At 44.0% G+C, this 23,266-nt stretch overlaps 2 protein-coding genes across 2 annotated transcripts; one reads left to right on the top strand and one right to left on the bottom strand.

Moving 5' to 3' along the window:
• Nucleotides 1-4,372: 4,372 nt before the first annotated feature.
• Nucleotides 4,373-6,000, bottom strand: LOC4334925 (probable glycosyltransferase At5g25310). The gene is made up of 4 exons (XM_015779178.3): nucleotides 5,899-6,000; nucleotides 5,618-5,799; nucleotides 5,167-5,533; nucleotides 4,373-5,092 (listed from the first exon to the last, which is right to left on the bottom strand). The coding sequence occupies exons 1-4, from the start codon at nucleotides 5,998-6,000 to the stop codon at nucleotides 4,418-4,420; spliced, it is 1,326 nt and encodes a 441-aa protein (XP_015634664.1). The 3' UTR covers nucleotides 4,373-4,417.
• A 15,782-nt stretch (nucleotides 6,001-21,782) lies between these two features.
• Nucleotides 21,783-23,195, top strand: LOC4334923 (uncharacterized). Its single transcript, XM_015779771.3, has one exon. It carries the CDS (start codon nucleotides 21,934-21,936, stop codon nucleotides 22,912-22,914), a length of 981 nt encoding a protein of 326 aa, XP_015635257.1. The 5' UTR covers nucleotides 21,783-21,933; the 3' UTR covers nucleotides 22,915-23,195.
• The last annotated feature ends 71 nt before the right edge of the window (nucleotides 23,196-23,266 follow it).

Here is a 23,266-nt window from a genome sequence, read left to right as displayed (position 1 = left end):
AATAATTATGTTCGATTTTTAAAATCCCAATGACAATAAAGAGATGAGGCATCAGACGGGCTATAGAGGAATATAGTGGTAGCGTTTGACGAGACTTCTAAAAATTATAAAAATGAAACCCAACGAGACAATAAACTCTAAAAACTACAAGTTCCAATTTTTAAAGGTTTGGGACTTCTAAAAAGTAAAAAAAAAAAGAGAATAATCCTAATGATAATCATGTTCGATTTTAAAATCTCAATGACAATAAAGAGGGGAGGCAACTTGCGAGCCGTAGAAGAGTATAGTAGCAAAGCCACTAACGGTTTGGCGGGACTTCTAGAAAATAAAAAAATGAATCCAAACAATAATTATACTCGATTTTTAAAATCCATCTATTAACTTATTAAAGGAATAGAAAAAGAAGCATCCGCGTTCGCTCTCATGGCTTAGAAATTCTCATATTAACCGGACAAAAAGAAAAATAGAGTCCATATAGAAATACAATTTAGAAATAGTTGAAATTTGGAATTAAAAAAGAGAAAGCCGCGCGCCGGCCGGCCGGCCAGCCCTCCACGCCCCGCCGCCCTCGCGCCGGCCTAGCAGTAGAGAGGAGAAGGAGAGGAATAGAGATAAGAAGAAGAATAGATAAGGTTGAGGAGAGGAGTTAATAATGAGAGGAGGAGATAGGGTTGAGGAGAGGAGGGGAGTGGAGTTAAAGGAGAGGAGGAGATACCTCGATCCGATCACGCATACCTCTCCGATCTCCGCGTCGATCTTTACTCCCGATTGGTTGGACCATAAATAGATTTTTAGTGGAGTAAAGCGTATGGTGATCTTTTTTCCCGGTTGGTGTTATTAACTGGGACTACAAATATATCTTTAGTCCCGGTTGGTAACACCAACCGGTACTAAAGATTGAAAAGTACCCTGTAGCTTTTAAACCGGGATTAAAGATATTTTTAGTCCCGGGGACTATTGTAAAATCTGGTCGACCGACTAAAGATGATTTCTCCACCAGTGGGAAGAGCCGGATGACACCTTTACAGGAGGATATCTTGCCCGTCGACACCATTGTTCAGAGTAGCCTGATCAAGCATCGTGCACTTTCAACCATAGCTGCTGCTCCTGCCTCTTCTTCTTCTTCTGCAGGGGGTGAAGAAATGCCTCCTGCTGCTTCTGCAGCAGTAGTTTTTCTGGTATGTAATCCTTTGGGTAGCAAGCTAGCTAGCATCCAGATAGATTATTTTAGAGTGAACTTAAATTCCATGTTTTATGATCAAAGCTACAGAAAAATACAGGTATTATGCCTTGTGGGATATAATCCCAGATATCATAGTTCGAAAGTTTCACGAAACCCCACCTTTGTATATGTTGAGAAAATTTACTTAAAATTCTAAACATAGAATGTATTAAAAAATTATTTATTAAGTTCTTGACTCACCTCTTCGCTACTTTGAAAATATTGTTTCAAATATGCTGTAACATATTTTCAAATATGTTGGATTTTAATAAAGGCGGGGTCTCATGAAACACGTAGACCATAAGAACTGTGTTTATGTTCCATGCGTCATAATACTTGTAGTTTTGTGCATCTTAAAGTTGGGATTTTCTAAAATTTACTCATTATTTTATTTGCCCATTTTGGCCGTGTGTTGACTAATAATGTAATTTAAACGAATGGATCCAATTAAGTGTATCGCTAAGGAGGCTGAGCTGATGCTTGAGTTGCTCAAGCATGGCGCTACTGATACGGATGACATCATCCAGCAAAGCAGTGTCATTCGCCTGTGTGCCATGAGCCTTTTCCATCTCCAAGGATGCCAATCTCTTGTTGCCGCCGGTGCCATGCTGGTGCGTCATCCTTCTGCCAAAACACTAATGCGCTTAAACTAAATGTATTGCCACTACATAACTGCAAATTAATTAAAATGATGGATTGCCTCGATTCAATTCAAGGGTGTTGCAAAGGAGGCTAAAATGCTGTGTGATTGGATGAAGAAAGAGAACAAGCTTGTCATCTTCAGCAAATCATTATCACTTCCGTGTTGTGAGCTCGAGGAGAGCCGATTGATCAGGATCAGAGCCTTGGATGTTATGATGACCATACTGCAACAGTCTTCCTTTCCTTCTTCCAAGGTCAGTGGAAAAGGCTGGTGGTCACAGTACTGTTGATGTTGTTAATTAAATTTCTTTAATTTGGCCGCAGCATGATTTGGAATTTGGCCGAGGCCTAGTTATGAATTGTGCTATTTATGATCAGGAGTGAGCTAATTGCCACCTTTTTTTCTCAGAAATATTTGATTAGTGTCTTGCACATCTTATAATTAATTGAGGATTCATGAATGGATGGACCAATAATGTTTTTCTTCATGACCATAAATGCTACAAGATATGCATGATGGTGTTTCATACACACTGTTGCTGTTCTTGTCATTGTCGCATTAGGCACTATGTTCATTGATCTGGTACTCAAGAACCAGGAACCATTTATTCAGTTCTTATTGTTTCCTCACTCGATTAATTAAAAGATGCTGCCTGCATTAAGCCAGATTTGGCGCTGCCGTCTTTTCTTCCTTAGCTGATCAGTGAAATTAGACAGGCTTACTCACTGTAATTAGACCATACTATTAATTATTCTTTCAGTTTGAATCGCCTCTCTGGTGCAGGACAAAGTGAGAAGTCCCAGGTCTGAGGATACACCCAAGACGAAGAGGAGATGCAGCGAGAAATCTTTTGCCGGGCCGGCCTAAGATAGGCGGACCAAATTTACTTAAGAAAGGGGTATGTATATATTTACAAGGTTCCAACTTCGACAAGAGGCTGTCAAGGTAAAAGGATGTTGTCACAAGGGCAACTTCCCGAAAGAAAAAACAATTACATCATGCTGTTGTTACTCTCCTAAAACTTTGAAAACCCTAGCTTCTTTCCAGACCACAACCTCCTTTTTAATCAAAGCAAAGAGGCTACCCGCTGTCCGGCTCTAACTCTGGAAAACACGTGCGTTTCTCTCCTTCCAAACCATCCAACAGACAAGCAAAACTAGCGTGTAAAAAGCGCTCCTACAGCTAGTCTGAACTCCTTGCCACGCTAAAAGCCACCATTCCCCTAGTTCCAACCCTGCTTCAGCCGGCAGTTGGATGCCAATTCCAACCCAACCCTTGCCCTTGATCATCCTCCATACTCTGATGGTATATGGGTAGGAAACAAAGAGATGTTCACAGTCCTCGTCGTTGCTGGTGCACAGTGAGCATGTTTGATGGTGTGGCCATCCGCGCTTGCTTAGGTTATCGGCCATTAGGCAACGGCCTTTTTCTGCCAGCCACATAAAGAACTTAACCTTTGTCGGTGCTCTCGTGTGCCAAACTAGATTGCCACAACGCGCCTCTGTGTTTGCCATAAAAAAACATGTCAAACATGCATATAGATGTCCCTCGAGAGGAAAAAAAATCCACTTCCCATATATATATATATATATATCCCATATATATATATATATATATATATATATATATATATATATATATATATATATATATATATATATATATATATATATATATATATATATATATATATATATATATATATATATATATATATATATATATATATATATATATATATATATATATATATATATATATATATATATATATATATATATATATATATATATATATATATATATATATATATATATATATATATATATATATATATATATATATATATATATATATATATATATATATATATATATATATATATATATATATATATATATATATATATATATATATATATATATATATATTTCTATTGATGGAAAACTCTATTCATCCCTTAAGGGGATATTCTCTTGTTTTTACATGTCACTTAAAAGTCATTAAAAAATTTGAAAAGAAAATAGTATGATAGATCAATATGTGACATGTCACTTCACAAACATGCATATTCAAATTCAATTTATAAAAGTAAAAACAAAAATAACAAATATGGCTATGAATAGAACGTGCAATTCACAGTCAAATTTGTTATTTTTGTTTCGAATTGTATAAGTCGAATTTTAACTTGCATGCAGTGGCGGAGCCAGGATAAAATTATAGTGGGGGCTCCTCAGCCTTTTGGGTCTTATAACAATATCAGACAAAGTCTATTTTAACCCTCTTGCAATAGATATATGGATTTAAATTTTAGAGGGGGTTTTAATGGGGGCTCTAATAGTCTCAGACAAACGCTATCTCCGCCACTGCTTGCATGTTTGAAAAAAAGATATATCATATATTGTTCTATCTTGACCAAATTTTTTTAAAAATAAATTGATAACTTTTTAAATGTCATGTACAAAATGAGGGGATGTTCCATGGAGGGATAAAAATCGACTTTCTTTGTTGGCCAGCTGTGTTGTGTGGGAGTGGGATGCTTGCATTGCAGGTCAACGGTGGAGTCTCAAGTTGAGCCCCCTGAGCCAGACAGAGTGCAGGATCATGTTGAACATGTCCAGCCTCCGCGGCGGCTGCTGCAGCATCAGGTGTCGCTTCACCAGCCTCACCCCTCGCCGGAGCCGCTCCACCTCCGCCGCCGGTATCCTCTCCAGCCTCTCCCTCAGCCTGGGGATGTCGCCCACCGCCACCGCCACCGAGAACGCCTCCCACCGCAGCACGTCGGCGAACGGCAGCGCGTACCCGTCGGCGATGACCACGGGCACGCACTCGGCCTGGATCGCCTCCACCACCCGCGGGCTCGCCACCTCGTGCCCGCTCGGGCACAGGCAGAAGCGCGCGCGCCGCATGAACGAGTAGTAGTCGCCGGCGGCGGGGAGGTCGTACTCGTACACCGGGAACGTGGCCGCGTCCCGTCCCTTCCAGTGGCGGAGCAGGAGGTCGCGGACGTGCCCGTGCCGGCCGCCGGCGAAGAAGGCGAGGAGCGGGCGGGACTCCAGCCCCGGCGCCGGCGCCAGGAGCTCCCGCGGCATGTCGCCGTCGTAGAGGTTGATCTCCGGGACGCTCACGTCCTTCCCCGGCCGGAACCCCTCCGACGTGTTGGCGTTGCAGAGCGCGCGGATGGCGTTCGTGTACAGCTCCGGCTGCCCCCTCGACGCGTATGGCCCCTACGCCGCCGAACACGTGTCATCACAAAAACCATCGAAAACCTTGCTGCACATGTAGCTAAGCTTCTACTTACCCAATCATGGCAGGAGAGCATGAAGTGGTCGGCGCCGGCGGAGCGATTCCAGAAGGGGTGGCGGGCGGCGACGACGCGGACGTAGTCGGCGACGATGGCGCGGAGCGGGGCGCGGTCCTGGGAGGGCGGGCGGTAGACGAACTTGACCATCTGGGAGACGCTGAACGGCAGGAAGAAGGCGTGGGCGCGCGTTGGGTCCCACGTCCGGACGCCGCCGCCGGCGTCCGACGGCGACATGAGCTCGAGCTGCTCGATGAAGCTGCCCTCGATGGTGTAGATGTTCTTGCACGGGCCCTCGTGCAGGATGGGCGGCTCGCCTTCCTCGTACACGTACACCTTGAACCGCCTCTCCATCTCCACGTAGCTCCTGCATCCACCATGGTGCACTGCACGCTCGTGATCGACGGAGACGACGCGGCGTACGGATCGATGGGTCAGCTAATAATCATACCGGTAGAACGCCGCCGGGTTGCGGTAGACGCGCGAGAGGAGGTCGTAGTCCGCCTCGCCGCCGTAGAACCTCAGCCAGTTGGCGGAGCCGACGTCTCCGCCTCCGCCGCGGCGATGCTGCCGCGCCGCCCGTCGTATCGCGGCGCGCGCCGCGTCGAGCTCCTCCTCCACGTCCACGGTGGACTAGAAGAGAGAAGAGCAGAAAGCTATAGCTCAGCACAAATATAATTAATTAAAGGGCTGGCTCTGAGCGAGAAGGAATGGCCGTGTGGTTGTCATCACCAGCGCCTTCTTCGTGCCGGCCACGGCGACGATTGCGGAGAGCGCGATGACGGCGAGGACGACGACCACGAAGCTTCGTGCTGGAGCTCCTCCGGGCGCCATGGCTGCCGGTCGACTAGATAGATAGACATCTCGATACTGTAGACTGAGTACACATTAATAAGCTAGACGGCGAGACGATGCATGGATTCTCTTCTCCGGCTGACGCGCGGCCATTGGCAGAGGAAGGAAGGGAAGGCATGTGCGCGTCGGTCGGTCGAGCTCGATGAGATGAAGCCGCCGCGCCATGCATGCGAGGCGATGCGATCAGCAGCAAGTGGAGTAGGAGTAGAAGGGATCGAGGCAGATCGCGAGAGGTTGCGAAAGCAGCTGGGAATTGGATAAGGCCCTGTTTAGATCGCGGAAATAAAATTTTTGGGTAATATATCGGATGTTTGATCAGATGTCGGAAGGGGTTCTAGGACACAAATAAAAAACTAATTTATAACTCGTCTCGAAACCGTAGGACAAATCTTTTGAACCTAATTAAACCATCATTAGCATAAGTGGATTACTGTAGTATTTATAAGCTAATCATGGACTAATCTATTGTCAATTAAACTTCCTACAAACGCTCTCAAGCTGCCACGTGGGACTCCTACAAATGCTCTTAGGCCGCCACATGGCTCTATCAAATCTAACCATCGATTTTCAGTTAAATTGGTGGACCCGATATTTTAAACCATTAGATTAAACTTTCCGGTGGACCCGATATCTTAGGCCATTAGATTGCATATATTTTATTTTAAGAAACTAATTCTTGGGCTGTTACGTGTTTATGTGTGCGGGAGAAATTTGTACGTGCGTACAACTGAACTAATGAAGAAAAAAAAACTACACACAGAATTACCATAAAATCAATAAGAAAAAAAAAACATACGTACTTAGTACCTTGCAAAAATTTGATGATATTTAAAATAGGATTTTCTATTATTTAGAAATAAAACATATTACTCCATAAATTTACATAAATATCACCGTCGATTTTTATTTAAATTGGTGGACCCGATCGATGTTTTAGAACATTAGATTAGATGCCTAAAAATCCATTAAACTTCTCAAAAATGCTCCTAATTCGCCATATGGCATCCTACAAACATTCCTAAGTTGTCATGTGATGCTCTAATAAATTAGTGAAAATCTTAAAAAAACTGAAATAACAAAAACATATTTCATTTAATTTGGTGGACCGATTATTTATAGCCATTAGATTAATTTTCAAGAAAAAAATTACTCTCCTAAACCCGGGACCACCTAAGCCTGTATGTACAAAAACGAATGTACATATCTACGCCTCCTCTTCCTTCAATTCATTTCTCTACCTTTTCACCTATTCCTTCTCATATTTTCATACCTTATTAGTTAGATAAGCAATAATTTTGTGTTAAACAAGTAAGCTTTTGAATCATACAACTAATTTCTTATCCGCGTAAATCTTTAAATTATTTATAACAAAATTTAGTTGAAGACCATATTTCACTATAATTTAGCTTTGAAAAAATAATGTCATTTTGGTTTATATTTCATGACTTTTGCGTGCCATTCAAGTAATTATAAGAATATAAAATACTAATAATAATATAGATTATATCATGATACATAACTTCATAATAATTAAATTAAGTCTACAATCATAAAAGTAAAATGAATATACTATGAGTAATGTTTCCAAAATATGTTACTTAGAAAGCAAAATTATGCAAAAAAAAAGCAACTATAACATCTAAATCACACAACTAATATTTGATGAACTTATGTCTTTAGATTATTTTACATTTAAAGACCCATATCCACTGTAATATCGACTTCGAGAAGAAATATGTCACTTTGGGGCTATATTTTCTAATTTTTTGTGTGCCATTCGAATAATTATGAAATTATAGAAAGATAATGATATAGATTTTATCAACATATATGACATCGGAATAATTAAATTAGATCTATATGGATAAAAGTAAAATGAACCTAACCATGAGTAATGTTTTAGAAAACTACTCCCTCATTATAACATTAGAATAAGTCAAAATAACATTATTAGATTGTAGTGTTCATATTTTTAATATCTTCTGCAAATATACTGGAAAAGACAAGTAAAAATGATATATTTTAATCAATGAATAAATCATTTTTCAATTTTTAGTTAAAAAATTAATAGCAACTAAGACACTACAATCCGCTAAAAAGAATTATTATATGCACGCATAATCTCTACCCTTCAACTCTCTCTTCCTCTCCTCACTCATTTAATTCCTTTATCTCCTAATTTTCAACTAAGTAAAGAAAGATCAACAATTAGAAAGCTAAATGATTATAATTCTTAAATTAAATCATAATTTTAACTTATTTAAACATAGATAGCATTCCTGTAACGCTCCGCTTTTCGTGAGTCGTTAAAAAACTAATTCGCCAAAATCCTATATGCGAAAATTTCGTTCTTTGTGTGAGAGTCTAAGTTGTGCCAAGATCTCAATTCAAATCTCCATTGTTGTTCTCTCTTGTCGCCATCAAAATCCTCCACCTCAAGTTTCCAATCCCGATTCAAGTTTCCGAAATTCAAATCCTTCCTTTGAATCCTCACCAAATACTTGTCCCGATTCCAAAAATTTCCGAGTCCACCTTAAATCCATTCCTTGGCTCTTCTGTATTTCGCTGAGTTCAAATATGCAATTTGAATTCAAACCTAAACTCCAATTCTCTCCAATTCAATCTCTCTGTCAAAGTCTATTTTGCCTCCTCCGTGTTTTTGGATGGGCCGGATCCACTCCCCAGCCCATCTCTCCCTTGCCATCTTCCTCACGTGCGCTGCACGAGCCATCGCCGAGAGAAGGATCTCTCTCTCTCTCTCTCTCTCTCTCTCTCTCTCTCTCGTTTTCTCGCTCCGTTTCTCTCTCGCGCCGACACCGCTTCCCGCCGTCGCCGCCCAAAACCTCCACCGCCTTCGCCCATTCCCGCGCGCGCTCGCGAGGTGGCCGACCGGCCGGTCGCCGCCGCCATCAGCCCTTGCGCCGCCGACGCCACGCGCTGCCGCCTTGCCCCCGCTCCATGCCAAACCGACTGCCGCCGTCATCGTCGACGTCATCCATGGCTCCACCGCTAGCTTCCAAAGCAGAGAGGCAGTGCCACCCTGCTCTCTCTCTCACACACCAAAATGGCAAGGGACCGAGCCTTTTTCCTACCTACCCTTTTCCTTTTTCTCTTCCCGGACCGGCACACTGCTCCGCCAATGGCGCCTAGCGCCGGAGACCGCGAGCCCGCGACCGCCTCATTACCTTGACCGCGCCAGCCCGCGCTCGCGGTTTGATTCTCGCCGTCCGATCCACCGCCACCACCGCGCCCTTGCATCCACGCCGTCGCCGCTTTCTCACTGCCCACGAAACCGCCAGCTGCCGCCTTGACCGCTCTAAGTCGGTTTCCTCCCTCCCCAAACCGACATCCCCCTCCACTATAAAGCCGAGTCCCTCCTCTCAATCCCCCCGCTTCAGTCTCCACCGCTGTAGCGCCATTACCACCGAACCACCATCGCCGCCTTGTTGCCGCTTGTCCCGCTCTCGTCGTCGTCGTCCGTCACCGAGCACCGGAGGAGCCGGTGCGAGCGTGAACGCGTGACGAGGAGCTCCGGGCGCCACCTCTCCCTCTCTTCTTCCCCGGCGCACTCGCCTCGAAGCCGCGCCGCCTCGGCGTCATCCGCCGTGCGTCGCCGCTCGGTCGCGTGCCGCCATCGGCCTTCCACCCCTTTCCATCCCCAAATCGCCGCCGATACCGTTCCCGCACGCCGGTGAGCTCCTCGCCCAAATTCTCGCCATCTGCATCATCTTGGATAAGCCCCGAGCCATTCGGTTGCTCGCTCGTCCCTTAAACGTGCCGCCCCGCCGTTGCTCTGCTTCGCCGCCGCCGCGCCCGCCTGTGCGCCGCCGTGGGCCCTCTCGCCAATACATCGCGCCACCACCGTCCTTGAGCTCCCTAGGACCTCCCCAAACCATTCCCTAGCGCCGTCGCCGCCCGGCACAGCCTCGCCGCCATTGCCGTCCGCTCCCGAAGGCCGCTACTCGTCGCCGGCCCTCCTCAGTGCTTCTCCGCCCCATCCGACACCGGAAACGGATTCCTTGAACCCCGGAGATGCTCCACCCCCTTTGAATCGAACCCTCATCGTCTCGTCGTGATTCCCCTCTTTGCTCGCCGGCGATTGCCGCCGCCACAATCCGCCGGATTCCGGCCATCCTCCGGCGAATCCGAGCCGTCGGCTCGCTTCGTCTCGTCTCTTCCCTTCCCCCGGTGTGCTTCCTTTTTCCATTGAGGTCGCGCCTTGCTCCTGCGAACGCCGCCGCCATCCGCCGTCCATCCCGGCCGGCCTCGTCTTCTTCCTTCCGCCGACCCGCGTGGCTGCCGCCACGTCGGCGCCACCTCGGCACGACCGAGTCAACAGACCCGGTCGGCCCCTCCCTTCCGTCTCCTCCTCCGTGCGCGCGGACCATGGTGTGCCATGCGGCTGCACGTGGGCCCGCCGCGCCTCGGTCCATCCGGTGCACCCAAAACCCTAGCGCCCGCCCCGCGTGCGCCGCTTCCACCGTGCACCGTCTCGCCGACATATGGGCCCCACCCGGGACCCCGCGTGGTGGGCTTGGTCCACCGGACCGCCCCCTCTCCCCCCCCCGCGCGCCCTAATGGGCCGCCTGCTTGCGCCCGCGCCGGCCCAATAGCTCGGCCGAGCCCCCTTCAACCCTTGGGCCGCACCAATGCCGCCTGAGGAAGTCTAATTCACGTACCTCATCCATTTTCTTTTCCCAGGGATTTAATAAAATCCTTTTTCCTTTGTTCCATAAATCAATTCCTTATTCCAAAATTCCATGAATCATTTCCTTTGGTCCCGCACGTTAGTGACTGTCAATAATTCTTGAGAATATTATTTCTATAAATTCCATAAACCATTCCTCTTATTCCAGAAATTCCAAATAAACTTCCGAAATTCATATCTTCTCAACCGCTCATCCGATTGACTCCGTTCCACTTCCAGTAATTCCGTAAAATTGAGATCTATTTAATGGCACTATTAATTAGCCTAAATAGGATTTCTCTTTTGGTCCTTTTTTAGGTTTTTGATTGTTTGCGTATAGTCGCGGTTACCGGATTTTCGTCGATCGCGGGTTTTCTCGAAGATTCGTGAAGCTTCGTGAAGACCTTGAGCAAGGCAAGTCACCTTTGATCATCTTGCACCTATAATTTAAATCTAAGTATTTCTTTTCCGCAAATATTGCATGAATAGGATTTACACAAGTAATTCGACCGCGGCTTGCGAGATAGCCTGCCGGCCCCAACCCTAATTGCTGCAATTACCCTCCTTGAAATATTGAATACTTAAACCACCTTGTCGACTGTTGTGCTTCGATGCATGGGCTCTCAGGCACGCGCATCGGAACACCTCCCCTCAAATTTAAAATATCCAAAGTTGGGTAAAACTTGGGGTTTTATAAAAGAGAGAATCCACTATATACCACTGACTTTGTCACACGTCTACGATTTGCCACTGACTTTATCATGTTCTACAATATGCCATTGACTTTTGCTTAACTTCTACAATTTACCATCGCCGTCCGGTTAGTCTCCGTTAGTACTGTACAAATTTGTCGAAATGACCAAAATACCCCTGGGAGAAAAGGTTTCAAAATTTGGATAAAAATTATGAAATATCATATTTCAAGTTTTTGATCAAATTTTGGATGTTTACAATCTTATGTTTATAATATAATATTTTGATAATTTTATCCAAATTTTGGAAGTTTTTGTCATAGGGGTATTTTGGTCATTTCGACAAATTTGCACAGTACTAACGGTGGCTAACCGGACGGCGATGGTAAATCGTAGAAGTTAAGCAAAAGTCGATGGCATATTGTAGAACGTGACAAAGTCAGTGGCAAATCGTAGACGTGTGACAAAGTCAGTGGCATATAATGGATTATCTCTTTATAAAAGACTTGGAAAACCCGACACCTAGGTCGGTGTTTGCGAACTAAATGAATTTCTAAAACCGCAGGCCGGGGAACGTACCGGGAGTACGGTTTCCCGCTATTGCACTAAGGACCGTTTCCTTGGAATTTCATCCGAACATAAGACAAGTGCGACCACATGGGTGTAATGGGACGCCCCTGGCTGAGTAATTAGCTAATCGGGGGAGCCATGATGCCAAGAGACATGTGGATTCTACGGGGTGGTGTCGGGGAGAACCCCCGGGCTTCCTGGCACAGTATGGTCTGGGACCTAACCTGGTGTTGGTCTGGGACCCCTCTCGTTGGCATATGGTGAACCTGTGTCGGCTTTCGAAATGCCTTGTCGTGAAAGCCCCAAGTCACCAGACGTGTCTGATCCACACGGGCTAGGTGACCAAGGCTAGTAACGTCGTGTGGGTAAAGTGTACCCCCTCTGCAGAGGTTATTAAACTGTTCGAATAGCCGTGCCCACGGTCATGGGCGGATGTGAGGTGATTCCTAGCGTAGTTTTGTTTGACTACTGCTTGTGAAATTACTGTTGTGGAATGGGTTCGATGTTTGGAAAATCTGCAGCTGATGGGATCAGCTAGGCCCGGGTGGCCGTTTGAAAGCTGTTGGCCGGGTGCCAACCTTGAACCAATTCAAAGACTGATACATTGCACATACTCCGACTGGACGAGACGCACTGTCTCATCCGTGTCGTTTGAGAAGCACTCACTTAGTTGTTTCAAAAAGGAGTTTAAATAAAATCAATTGCAAAAACAACAGCCCTTCCTTTGAAGCCTGCATTAAACACTTAATTCCCATGGCTTGCTGAGTACGAAAGTACTCACCCTTGCTCTATATAAATATATATATATAGTTCCTCCGTCTTGAAGAGAAGATGAAGTGAAGCGAAGATTAGGGTTTCGTCCTGGTTCCCAGCCGTCGTCTGTGGTGTTGGGTGTTAGTTCGTTGGTTCCGCTGCTGCTGCTGCTGTTGGTGTTTCCTCGTCCGCGTCGTCGGTTGTATTCTCAGGCTGTCCTGAGCTGCAACCTAAGTTAAGGTAAATAAGTCCTCTATTTATTTTAAGATTTGCTATGATTCATATTTGTCACCGTGGGTACCAGCACTATGTCCTGGGACTGGTACCGAGATCGCGGTTTCGTAGGAAGCGGTTCGCGCCGTTTTCCCTACGACACGCTCCTGTCAGGTGCCGTTGTACGGCGGTACCAGATTGGGGTGTGACAATTCCTTTGCATGGTAACCAAATAGAAAAAACATGGACCATAATACAAAATAAGTATTATATTACCGTAAATCACTAGACATCCTGTGAGCACACTCAAGGCGTCACGTGTTACGCCTTAAATAAAAATAAAACTTTACAAATTGGAAGAAAAACTATCTTAGCATTAGTTTCCACTTAAATAGGTAGATCCACTATTTTCAACCAATAGATATACTTTTAAGAAAATCTTAAGCAACCATGTGTTGTGTCTTATAAATTAGAAAAAATAACATAAAATGTGAGAAAAAAATAGATCATAAGTTTCACTTAAATCATTTAGATAAAATAGAAAAAATGCCACTCCACTTCGCCATCCCCCACACATACGCACAACACGGTACTATTCACCCCATCCCTTCTCGTTTTGAGCTCTCCATTCTACCCCTTCCTGTTTATATAGCCGGAAATAATCAAAAAATTTTAAAACATGCATAAATTTCAAGCTACACTTCTGATTTCTAATCTAAATATTGTTGTATTTATAATTAAAACAATGATTTAAATATCCATAGAGCCTATATTTTGAGCTCGTATAAAATATAAAATAAAGCAAGTAATAGAAAATGTCAATAGAGACTAAATTAAACTATTTAGAGAAAACATAATAAGTAAGTAAAAAAATGGTTCTCACATTTCACTAAAATTGGGCCAACCATTGCATGTTCCATTTTCGTAACAATTTTAAAATGCTTAGACATTAATGTCCTTACATCTATCCTATATCATAGCATTATGATTATTACACATATAAACTGCACTAAGGTTCGCATTATATATAGTTCATTGAAAAGTTATATTTGTTACTATTAAATTTAAAATTTTGGATTCATGTTAACTAGGTATTTTCTTTTGAAAAAGATAGTACATATCACACAAATCACAATGAAGCGAGGTATATGACATGCCTTATATTAATTTATATATAAGTATGTAAAAACTTACATTAACTTAAACCAACTAGAAAGAGAACTACTTGATGGTACAAATAAACCATATTTATTAACAATAATAGTTCTTTAAAATTTGTTAAAAAAAAGCGAGTAAACATTCTTTTTAACAAAACACCTTACTTCTAATTTACACTTGATTTATTAGACACATTTTCCAAACAAACTAAATCAAACTTCTTTCTATATAATAAAGCGATCATAAATAATTATTTATACAGATGTATTAAATATTATATATTTTAAAACCTAACAAATATCTTGAAAAAATTATCAATGCAAAATGCCGATGAATAGCGGAGGCCACACCTGATGTGTCTTATTAAAAAATAGTACTCTTAAACATGGGAGGTGTCAGCCTATTGATATTCTGTTTACATATATTCAAATGTAATGTACAATACATTCCCGCGCGAATGCGCGGGCTACCTTTCTAGTTAGGTTTAAAAGATTCATCTACCGGTTTCCATACAAATTATGCATTTAGTTTTTTATTTTTATCTATATTTTATGCTCTATACATATGTCTAAAGATTTGATGTGACGTTTTTGAAAGCAAATTTAGGAACTAACGTTTTTGGAAAAAAAAATTTAGGAACCACTACTCTGTCTAAAAAGAATCCAATTTTAACAACGAATTTGGACACACGTGTGTAGGTTCGTTGCTAGGATTGTGTTTTTTTTTGATGGAGGGGGTAAATTAACTAGGCCTAACTCGATCGATCGATCTCTGACAAGATCCATTTCCTTCCCTGATGGCTAATGCTGATGCTGCACGCGACGCACTACATGTATTCAGACACGCACACAGCTGCTAGATGAATCTCGAGATGCGGAGAGAAACAGCTAGAGCTGGTAATTAACAAGCGATAAAGCGCTGACTTCCATAATTACGGGTCCTTTGGGAGGATGCTGATTCCTGGATCGGTGCTGCCGGCCTGGCGGCTTGCTAGCTAGATCGAGTTGACCACCAATTTTTTATCTCCACAGAGCAGGTACAATAGCAGGCTATAAGCTAGCCAGCTGCAAATATATTTTAAAGAGATAAATAAGGAGAGAGAAGAGCAGCAGACTACAGATTTATAGCCAGCTGTAACACGGACTCCAAGACACACTGTGTGTATGATAAGTGAGACCATATATTAATAATGCAGTATGTAACTATTGTATGAATGAGCTATTAGGTTGGCTATAGATAAATTGGAGCTAGTAGTCAGCTATACTATTAAACTTCACTAGTACAGATCCTTCTATCTGTGACGGGCTCTAATATGCTTAGAAATAGCGGGCCGTCATAAGAAAGTCATCTCAATCAGGCCGAAAAGTGCCCGATTGAGATATGGTCGCACAGACATGTTAGATGGGCATAAAACTTAAGCCCGTCACGGATGACACCTATCAGTGACGGGCCGTAGTTTAGGCCCGATTGAGATAACATTCCATATCTCAAACGGGCCTCAAATTGTGGCACGTCACGGATGACCATCATCCGTGACGGGCCACAACTTAAGGCCCGTTTGAGATAACAACTAGGCCCGTCACAGATGACTCATCAGTGACGGGCTATATACTTAATCTCTATCGGGCATTAACTAAAACCCGTCACCGATGACTATTTTTCCATTTTTCATATGAAATGTTTATATTTATAAGTTGACTATAGCAAAATAATTAAGTGCAGTATAATAATTCATTTTATGAGTTAAAACAATTTTACGGGTAGTAAATGATTTCAAATGGAAAAAATGTCAACAACAAAGTTGTATAACTTATCAAGATTTACAACTTTTAGTTTGGTCATTTTTCTATATAACATTTTTTGAACAGTTTGAATTTGAATTTGAAAATATGACAACTTAAAACAACATTTTCAAATACTAAATGATTTCAATTGAAAAAGTCATCAACAACAAAATTGAATAACTCATCAAGATCTAAAACTTTTATTTTTGTTATTTCTTTATCCGACGAAATGTTAGTAATATTATTCACAAATTTTACATATATGTGTTATAGTTTATAAAACCAGATAAGAGATATGTCAATTTTGTGAACAATGTTACTATCAGTTTGTCGTATGAAGAAATGACCAAAATAAAAGTTTTAGATCTTGATGAGTTATTCAACTTTGTTGTTGATGACTTTTTCAGTTGATATCATTTAGTATTTGAAAATGTTGTTTGAAGTTGTCATATTTTTAAATTCAAATTCAAACGGTTCAAAAAATGTTATATAGAAAAATAACCAAAATAAAAGCTGTAGATCTTGATGAGTTATACAACTTTGTTGTTGATGACTTTTTTAGTTGAAGTCGTTCATTGATCTAAAATTCTATTTGAACTTTTCAAAATTTGAATTTCAAATTTTAAATTGTTTAAATAGAGTCAGATGGAGAAATGACCAAAATAAAAATTTTGCACCTCGATGAGTTCTACAACTTTGGTTTTGGTGACTTTTCTATTTGAAATCATTTAATTACCCTAATTTGACATCCTGGCCTAGGGCTTAATAGGATTAATAGAATATCCATACCAACAAGTTACAACTACTTTTCCGGAAGCCAATCTCCAAAGAACTTTGATGTTAAGCGTGCTTGGTCCCGCACAGCGTGCTTAGTCTGGAGCAATTTTAGGATGGGTGACCGACCGGGAAGTTTTAATTTCCCGCGTGGGTGCACACGAGTGAAGGCAGGGCAGGGCTAGCCATAGTTAATACCCGTCACAGATGACCCTTATCTGTGACGGGCATCAACTATAGCCCGTCACAGATGAGTCATCTGTGACGGGCGTTAACTATTATGACGGGCTATAGTTAACGCCCGTCACAGATGACTCATCTGTGACGGGCTATAGTTGATGCCCGTCACAGTTAAGGGTCATCTGTGACGGGCGCTAGTTGTGGCCCGATAGAGATAGGTTTTCTTTCGAGACTATCTTAATATAATATAAAAGATAGATTATAATTCGTTGAGAAGACATTTATTCTATTATTTTAGCTTTTTATTTTTTATTTTTTTTAACTCTTTGGATGACAAAAAAAAGGAGGAACCCTAATTTCATAGAATGCATGGCTTTGTCTGTTACCTAGAATTGATATTAGAAGGCTGATTAATGATTTTTTTCTCATCCTATTTAAACCTACTACCTCCGTTTTATAAAAGTTTAAGGTTTGAACATGTGTATAAAAAAAATCAGATGAAATAAAATAGGAGAAGGCTATATGATGGGTTAAAAAGAATAAGTAGGTGAAGAATAAAATGTGGAATTCTATAATTGGTTAAGAAGGAAATGTAGATGGGAGAAGTTGTTACCAGTACTGTCGGTAACCTAAGAACCGGGTTACCCATGAAGGTGCCATGTGTCACTCCCTCCGGCTCATGATCCACATGTGGGGATCAATTTGGGTGGCACTTGGCTCATCCCAAAACAAGCAGAATATCAGGGTATCTGATGTTAGTCCTTAGACGAAAATTGGACGACACATTCAGAGTGGTCTTTGGTTTTTATAACATTGCACCATTTACGTTGGATGGGACGATTACAATTATCTACCCTGAGGCATGAAGCATGGAAAACAAGGTGGCAAATGTAGTAATTGAAACCCATCACTTCCATTGTGTCATACCTCTCACGAGAATGGGTAATTGGACAATTCATTAAAATCCTTTTACTGGACAATGACAGGAGGGCCCAGTTGCCAACCAGGCACGATCTGCACGTGCGTGGATTAAGTTAGGGTTCGTGGCAGGCTATTGCCACACATCACTTGTAGCGGGCCCCGCTCATGGTTGCCCTGAGGCCTTAATGGATCCTGCGGGTTTGCGGGCGAACCCTCGCGGTGCCTAACTCATAGCTGGCCCCACTCCTAGCTGACCTAAGGCCTTAGGCTATGTTCGCTCTAGCGTGTTCTCAACTGGAACACTGCGCATGGAAAACGGAATGGTCCATTAGCGCGTGATTAATTAAGTTTAGCTTTTTTTTCAAAAATGGATCCATATGAATTTTTAAGCAACTTTCATATAGAAACGTTTTGCAAAAAAAAAACGCACCGTTTAGCAGTTTGAAAAGTGTGCTCGTGGAAAACGAGGGAGATGAGTTGGAAAACTTGGGGGTAAGAACACAGCCTTAGTGGATTCTGCGGGTTAATTTGCGTGGCGAGCCCTCGCAGTGCCCAACTCACAGTTGGCCCCATTGGGGCTGGCCTTGCCCTGTGAGCATCCTGAGTAATATACCGTCTAGTGTCTAACGTAACCACCTCCACCACATGTATTTGATGAGTGAGATCCATGCACGTATATAAATAGTCACTCATTCTCAATGCAACCATGATGGCATTTGACACTTTTCAATATCTTAACCATGACACCGAGTTGTAAGAAAGATATTTGATGGAATAGCATTCTAGGCCGTCCCGAGGTTGGCCCCGAGGCAAACTAAGCAAGCAAGAAAGGGAGTTGCTCTCTTGCTGTCAAAACTTACCTAATAAGGATACGGATAAAATCTTTCCTTGAACTTCGGTCATGTGCTATGTAGTCGATAAACTATTAAGATCCTTCAAAGCGAGAGAAAACCATCACAACAGAAGTAGGGTATTACACCTTTGGGTGGCACAAACCTATATATATTATCGTGTTCATCGCAATAAAAGTGCGAGAATGGTTCGAACCCCTTACTCACGTATGACTGTACTATCTACATCCGCATCAAAATCTGCCAGATTTAAAAAAAAAACACGTATCATAAATATCCTTGCTCCAGCCCGAGACAGATCGGATCGGATCTGATATTATCCGATCCGTTTTCACTGGTAGTAGGTACTAGGCTTGATATCCACACTTATCCACAAGAAAACGATATGCCTCAACCTAACCCAAGCATCCACAAACAAATGACAACACCACCACACCCATATATGGGAGTAGCGAAATTGTGTTGATTGAGCCTCAAGTAGGGCTATTCAAGTGCTCACCTCAAAGGGTTTCAAGTAGTGCTACCAGCTACTGGCGGTGCAGTGCGGCGACAGTACCGGTAGCAACACCAACACAGCAGGCAACATAAGTGTTGTTTTCGTGCTGACGAAGCTAAAAAAAAACTCAATTCGCATGACAAATCAAAATTATTAGCAATCACAAAGCTTTCAAGAAAGTCAGAATGAGCGATCGTTGAAGAGAGGGACTATCATCGATCAATGAATATAAATTATATATGTATGGCTAGCCTCTTATTCGTGTACAATTGATTTTTGGCTAGCTAGTCAAGTGGAGTAAGAGATGACAGTGATATAGATCCTGCTAGCGGCAGCGACAGAGGGGCGGATCTGGCACTCCCTCCCCTTCTTGCATAGATCGTGTCGCCGCTCCGCACCCAATGCAAGTGGATGTGTTGGCTGCGGTGACGGGAGATTCGGATCCGGCGCCTCCTCCCCCTCCCGCGTGGATGCCACCACCTCTCTACCCGCCATTCCCACGCGAGGATCTGCCGCGGGCTTCAAGCGATGAGGACGGCGGTGTCGGCTTCTGAGTTTTAGGGTTAGGGTTTCGGGGCTAGGTTTTGATTTTCGGAATTACTACTTTTTTTGTGACTTTTTATTTTCGCAGTTGGCTTTAGAGCTATTCGATTTTCGCATGCGATTACTCCCTGCGTGCAAAAATTCGATTTTCATTGACACCTTAGTGCACATGGGCCACCCTTCCAACTGCAAAAATTGATTTGGACTGTATGAAAAAATGGATCATGTAGTAGTGGACTTCTTCAAATTACATTTCTCTTTACCGTGAATAGTCAACTGGGGTAAGCGTAGACATCTGCAAGCAGTTCCTCGACCAATCGCTCAGGATGTAGGGCGACGGTGGGGCGGTGGTGGAGCCCCGCCGGTCGGCCGGCCGGAAGTGGGAGAGTCGCCGTCGTGGTTGGTGTGTAGGCCTTGAGTTGCGTACGAATAATTCACGACGCCAATGCGTCGGATGTGCTGATGCTGGCAGCTCGAATGTGCCAGTGTGGCCGTGCAGGTGAGCCCAAACGTTGACACGTGGTGGCACGGATTTCAACATCTGGTTTAATTTGCTTTCCGGCCAGCACGTCACTTTAACTTCGTCAACACCACTGTCAGTGTTTGGAGTCCTAGGGGTTGTTTAATGGAGCTAAAACTTTTTAATTACCAACATTGGATGGTTGGACGCTAATTTAAAATATTAAATATAAATTAATAAAAAACTAATTTCATAAATGAGAGCAAATCCGCGAGACGAATTTTTTAAACCTAATTAATCCATAATTATCAAAAGTTTACTGTAGTATCACATTGTCAAATCATGGCGTAGTTAGGCTTAGAAGATCCGTCTCACGAATTAGTCCAAGGTTAACTCCAAATTAGTGTCCAAACATCCGGTGTGAGTTCCTTTTTCCTAAACAGCTCCTTATTTTGACGTTGGATCCAGACCAACCATGGAAGTACAGTATATATCATGCATATGCATGCATTCAGCAAATTGCTTACTACTCGTTCCAATTTTTAATATATATATATATAACGCTGGTTTTTAACTATTTACTTTATTAAAAAGTTACATAATTATAATTTATTTTGTTGTGACTCGTTTTATGTTTTATGGTTAAAGAAAACTAACTTGCATGTATTTTATATATTTGAAAAAAATGTTTTTAGCAAAACGATCGATGGAGAAAAGCATTACTTAACTGGTAGCACTAGCAACAGATAAACCACTATTTGACAATGCAAGCGACCTAACGCACTCATGCATGCATTGGTTGCTTCACCTGCAGGTTGACATTTTTTTTTTGGCAAAATTTGCTACAGGACACGCAAAAAACTCGTAATTAGCTAAGGGACACCGAGAAAACATGAAACTGCCCGAGGACACTGCAAAAATTATGTAATTGGCTATAGAACACTGGTCGTATTATTTTATTATTTCCGGGTCAAAAGAGGTGAGATACTTTTCTAAATGCCCGTATTGCCCCTTCTCTTTCCTTCTTTCCCCTTCCCGTTGACTTCACCGGGAACGCGCGATGCGGCGGGCACAGCTAGGTGCCATGCGGCGGCGGGCGCGGCTGGGTGCCGAGCGTCTGGTGGTGACGCCAGGCCCGTCCACCTCCCCGTCGATTGGTTGGTCTTAATGGCTTCCTCAAGCGGGAGTGGGGGGAGCACGGTGTTGGCGGCAGCGGGGGAGGAGGGGCGTCGTCAGCGGTGGTCGGGGCGGCGGTTGCGGATGCGGAAGCAGCGCCACCTCGTTGACCTCACCGCGTAGGTGGCGCACCTCCGCCGCGACAACGCGCACGTTGCCACCGCGCTCGGCCTCACCACCCACACCCAGGGCCTCCTCGCTGTCGACGCCGAGAATGCCGTCCTCCGTACCCAGGCCGCCGAGCTTGCCGCGCGCCTCGCCTCTCTCAACGACATCGTCTCCCCGCATCGTCTCGCCACTGAAGCTGCCATGGCAGAGACCAACAAGAAGAAGAAAATATACTTGCCATTGGGGGCAATCTTGTCATTTCGAAAAAATGCTCGCCACTTTCAGCCAGAAAATAATAAAATAATGCGTTCGGTGTTCTACGGCAAATTTCACATATTTTGCAGTGTCCTCGGGCAGTTTCACGTTTTCTCGGTGTCCCTCAACTAATTACGTGTTTTTTTGCATGTCCTGTAACAAATTTTGCCCTTTTTGTGTCACAGTATAAATTAAGTTCCGTACGTGCATACTTGTATGCAACCATCAAAATTGGAAAAAAAAAATTCAGTTCACCGGCCGACTAGCTAGCTACTACAGTAGTGGCTATACATGGAGCTTCTTCTTGTCCTGCTGCTCGCCGTCACCTGCTCTCCGGCGATGGCCGACGTCGTCTCCTACAGTTTCGCCGCCGTCGGAGGCGGCAGGGCGGCGTCGAACGGCCTTGTGGTGGCCACCAACTCGTCCATCCTGTCTCCCGCCACGTTCCTCTTCGACGCCCAGCTGTTCCCCGTCTTCAACGAGTCCGACGGCTTCCTCCTCCTCGCCGACACGCTCCAGCTCTGGCGCGCCGCCGCCGCCGGGATGCCGCCGGCCCTCGACGCGTCATTCAACACGACCTTCACCTTCCTCTCCTCCGCCGTCGCCTTCGTCGTCCTCCTCGACAGCTTCCCGCCGCTGGCGAGCCACCGCGGCGTTTCGGCACCGACCGACGGCGGCGCCATGACGACGACCAACCCCAACGCCACCAGCAGCCTCGCCACCGTCGAGGTCGGCACGGTGAACTCGTACGGCCGGCGATCCCCCAACGTCGGCCTCAACGTCACCGTGTCCGCGAACCGCACGGCGGCGCCGCATGGCCTCACCGTGTGGATCGAGTACAGCGCCGTCGAGCACCACCTGTGGGTGTACGTCGCCGCCGCCGGCGAGGCAAGGCCGGCCAAATCCGTCATCGACCTGCCGCTCAACCTCCCCGGCCGGCGGATCACACAGAGAGCGTTCGTCGGCTTCTTCGCCGGCACGGTCAGGGACGCCGTCCTCGGCATCCGTGACTGGAACCTCACGGTGGACAGGTTCCCGGGCGACGGGCGGCGGCGAGGAGAAGACGTTGATGAACAGGTGAAGAAGGGCACGCCGCCGTCGCGGTGGCTGGTGGCGCTGCTCGCCGTGCTCGGCGCCGTTGCGGCGGTGGTGACCGTGGCGTCGGTGGTGGTGTGCTACATGGTGTCACGGAGACGGGCGCTGGAGACGGAGCGAATTAGGCAATACACCAAGTACTATTTTCCGGCAGGAGGGAGGCCCGGAAGCAACTGAATGTGAATAAAATGAAATTATCGTACGTAGGAGTATTAATTTATATTACAAGTCGCTTTGATACTTCTTTTTCTTGTCAAATATTTCTAAGTTTGCTCAAGTTTATAAAAAATTACACTAACTTTTTAACACAAAACAAATATATTATCAAAATATATTAAATATTAGTTTTAATAAAAATAATTTGGTGTTGTAGATGTTACTATTTTTTCTATATATAAACTTAGTTAAACCTAAAATAGTTTAACTAGGAAAAAAATCAAACCTTATACTCCCTCCGTTTCAAAATGTTTGACACCGTTGACTTTTTAGCACATGTTTGACCATTCGTCTTATTTAAAAAAATTTGTGA

Source organism: Oryza sativa, chromosome 4 (assembly GCF_034140825.1).
Source record: "Oryza sativa Japonica Group chromosome 4, ASM3414082v1".
NCBI lineage: Eukaryota > Viridiplantae > Streptophyta > Magnoliopsida > Poales > Poaceae > Oryza > Oryza sativa.
Note: the sequence above shows the minus strand (reverse complement) of the source record. Positions and strands in the feature narration are given on the sequence as shown.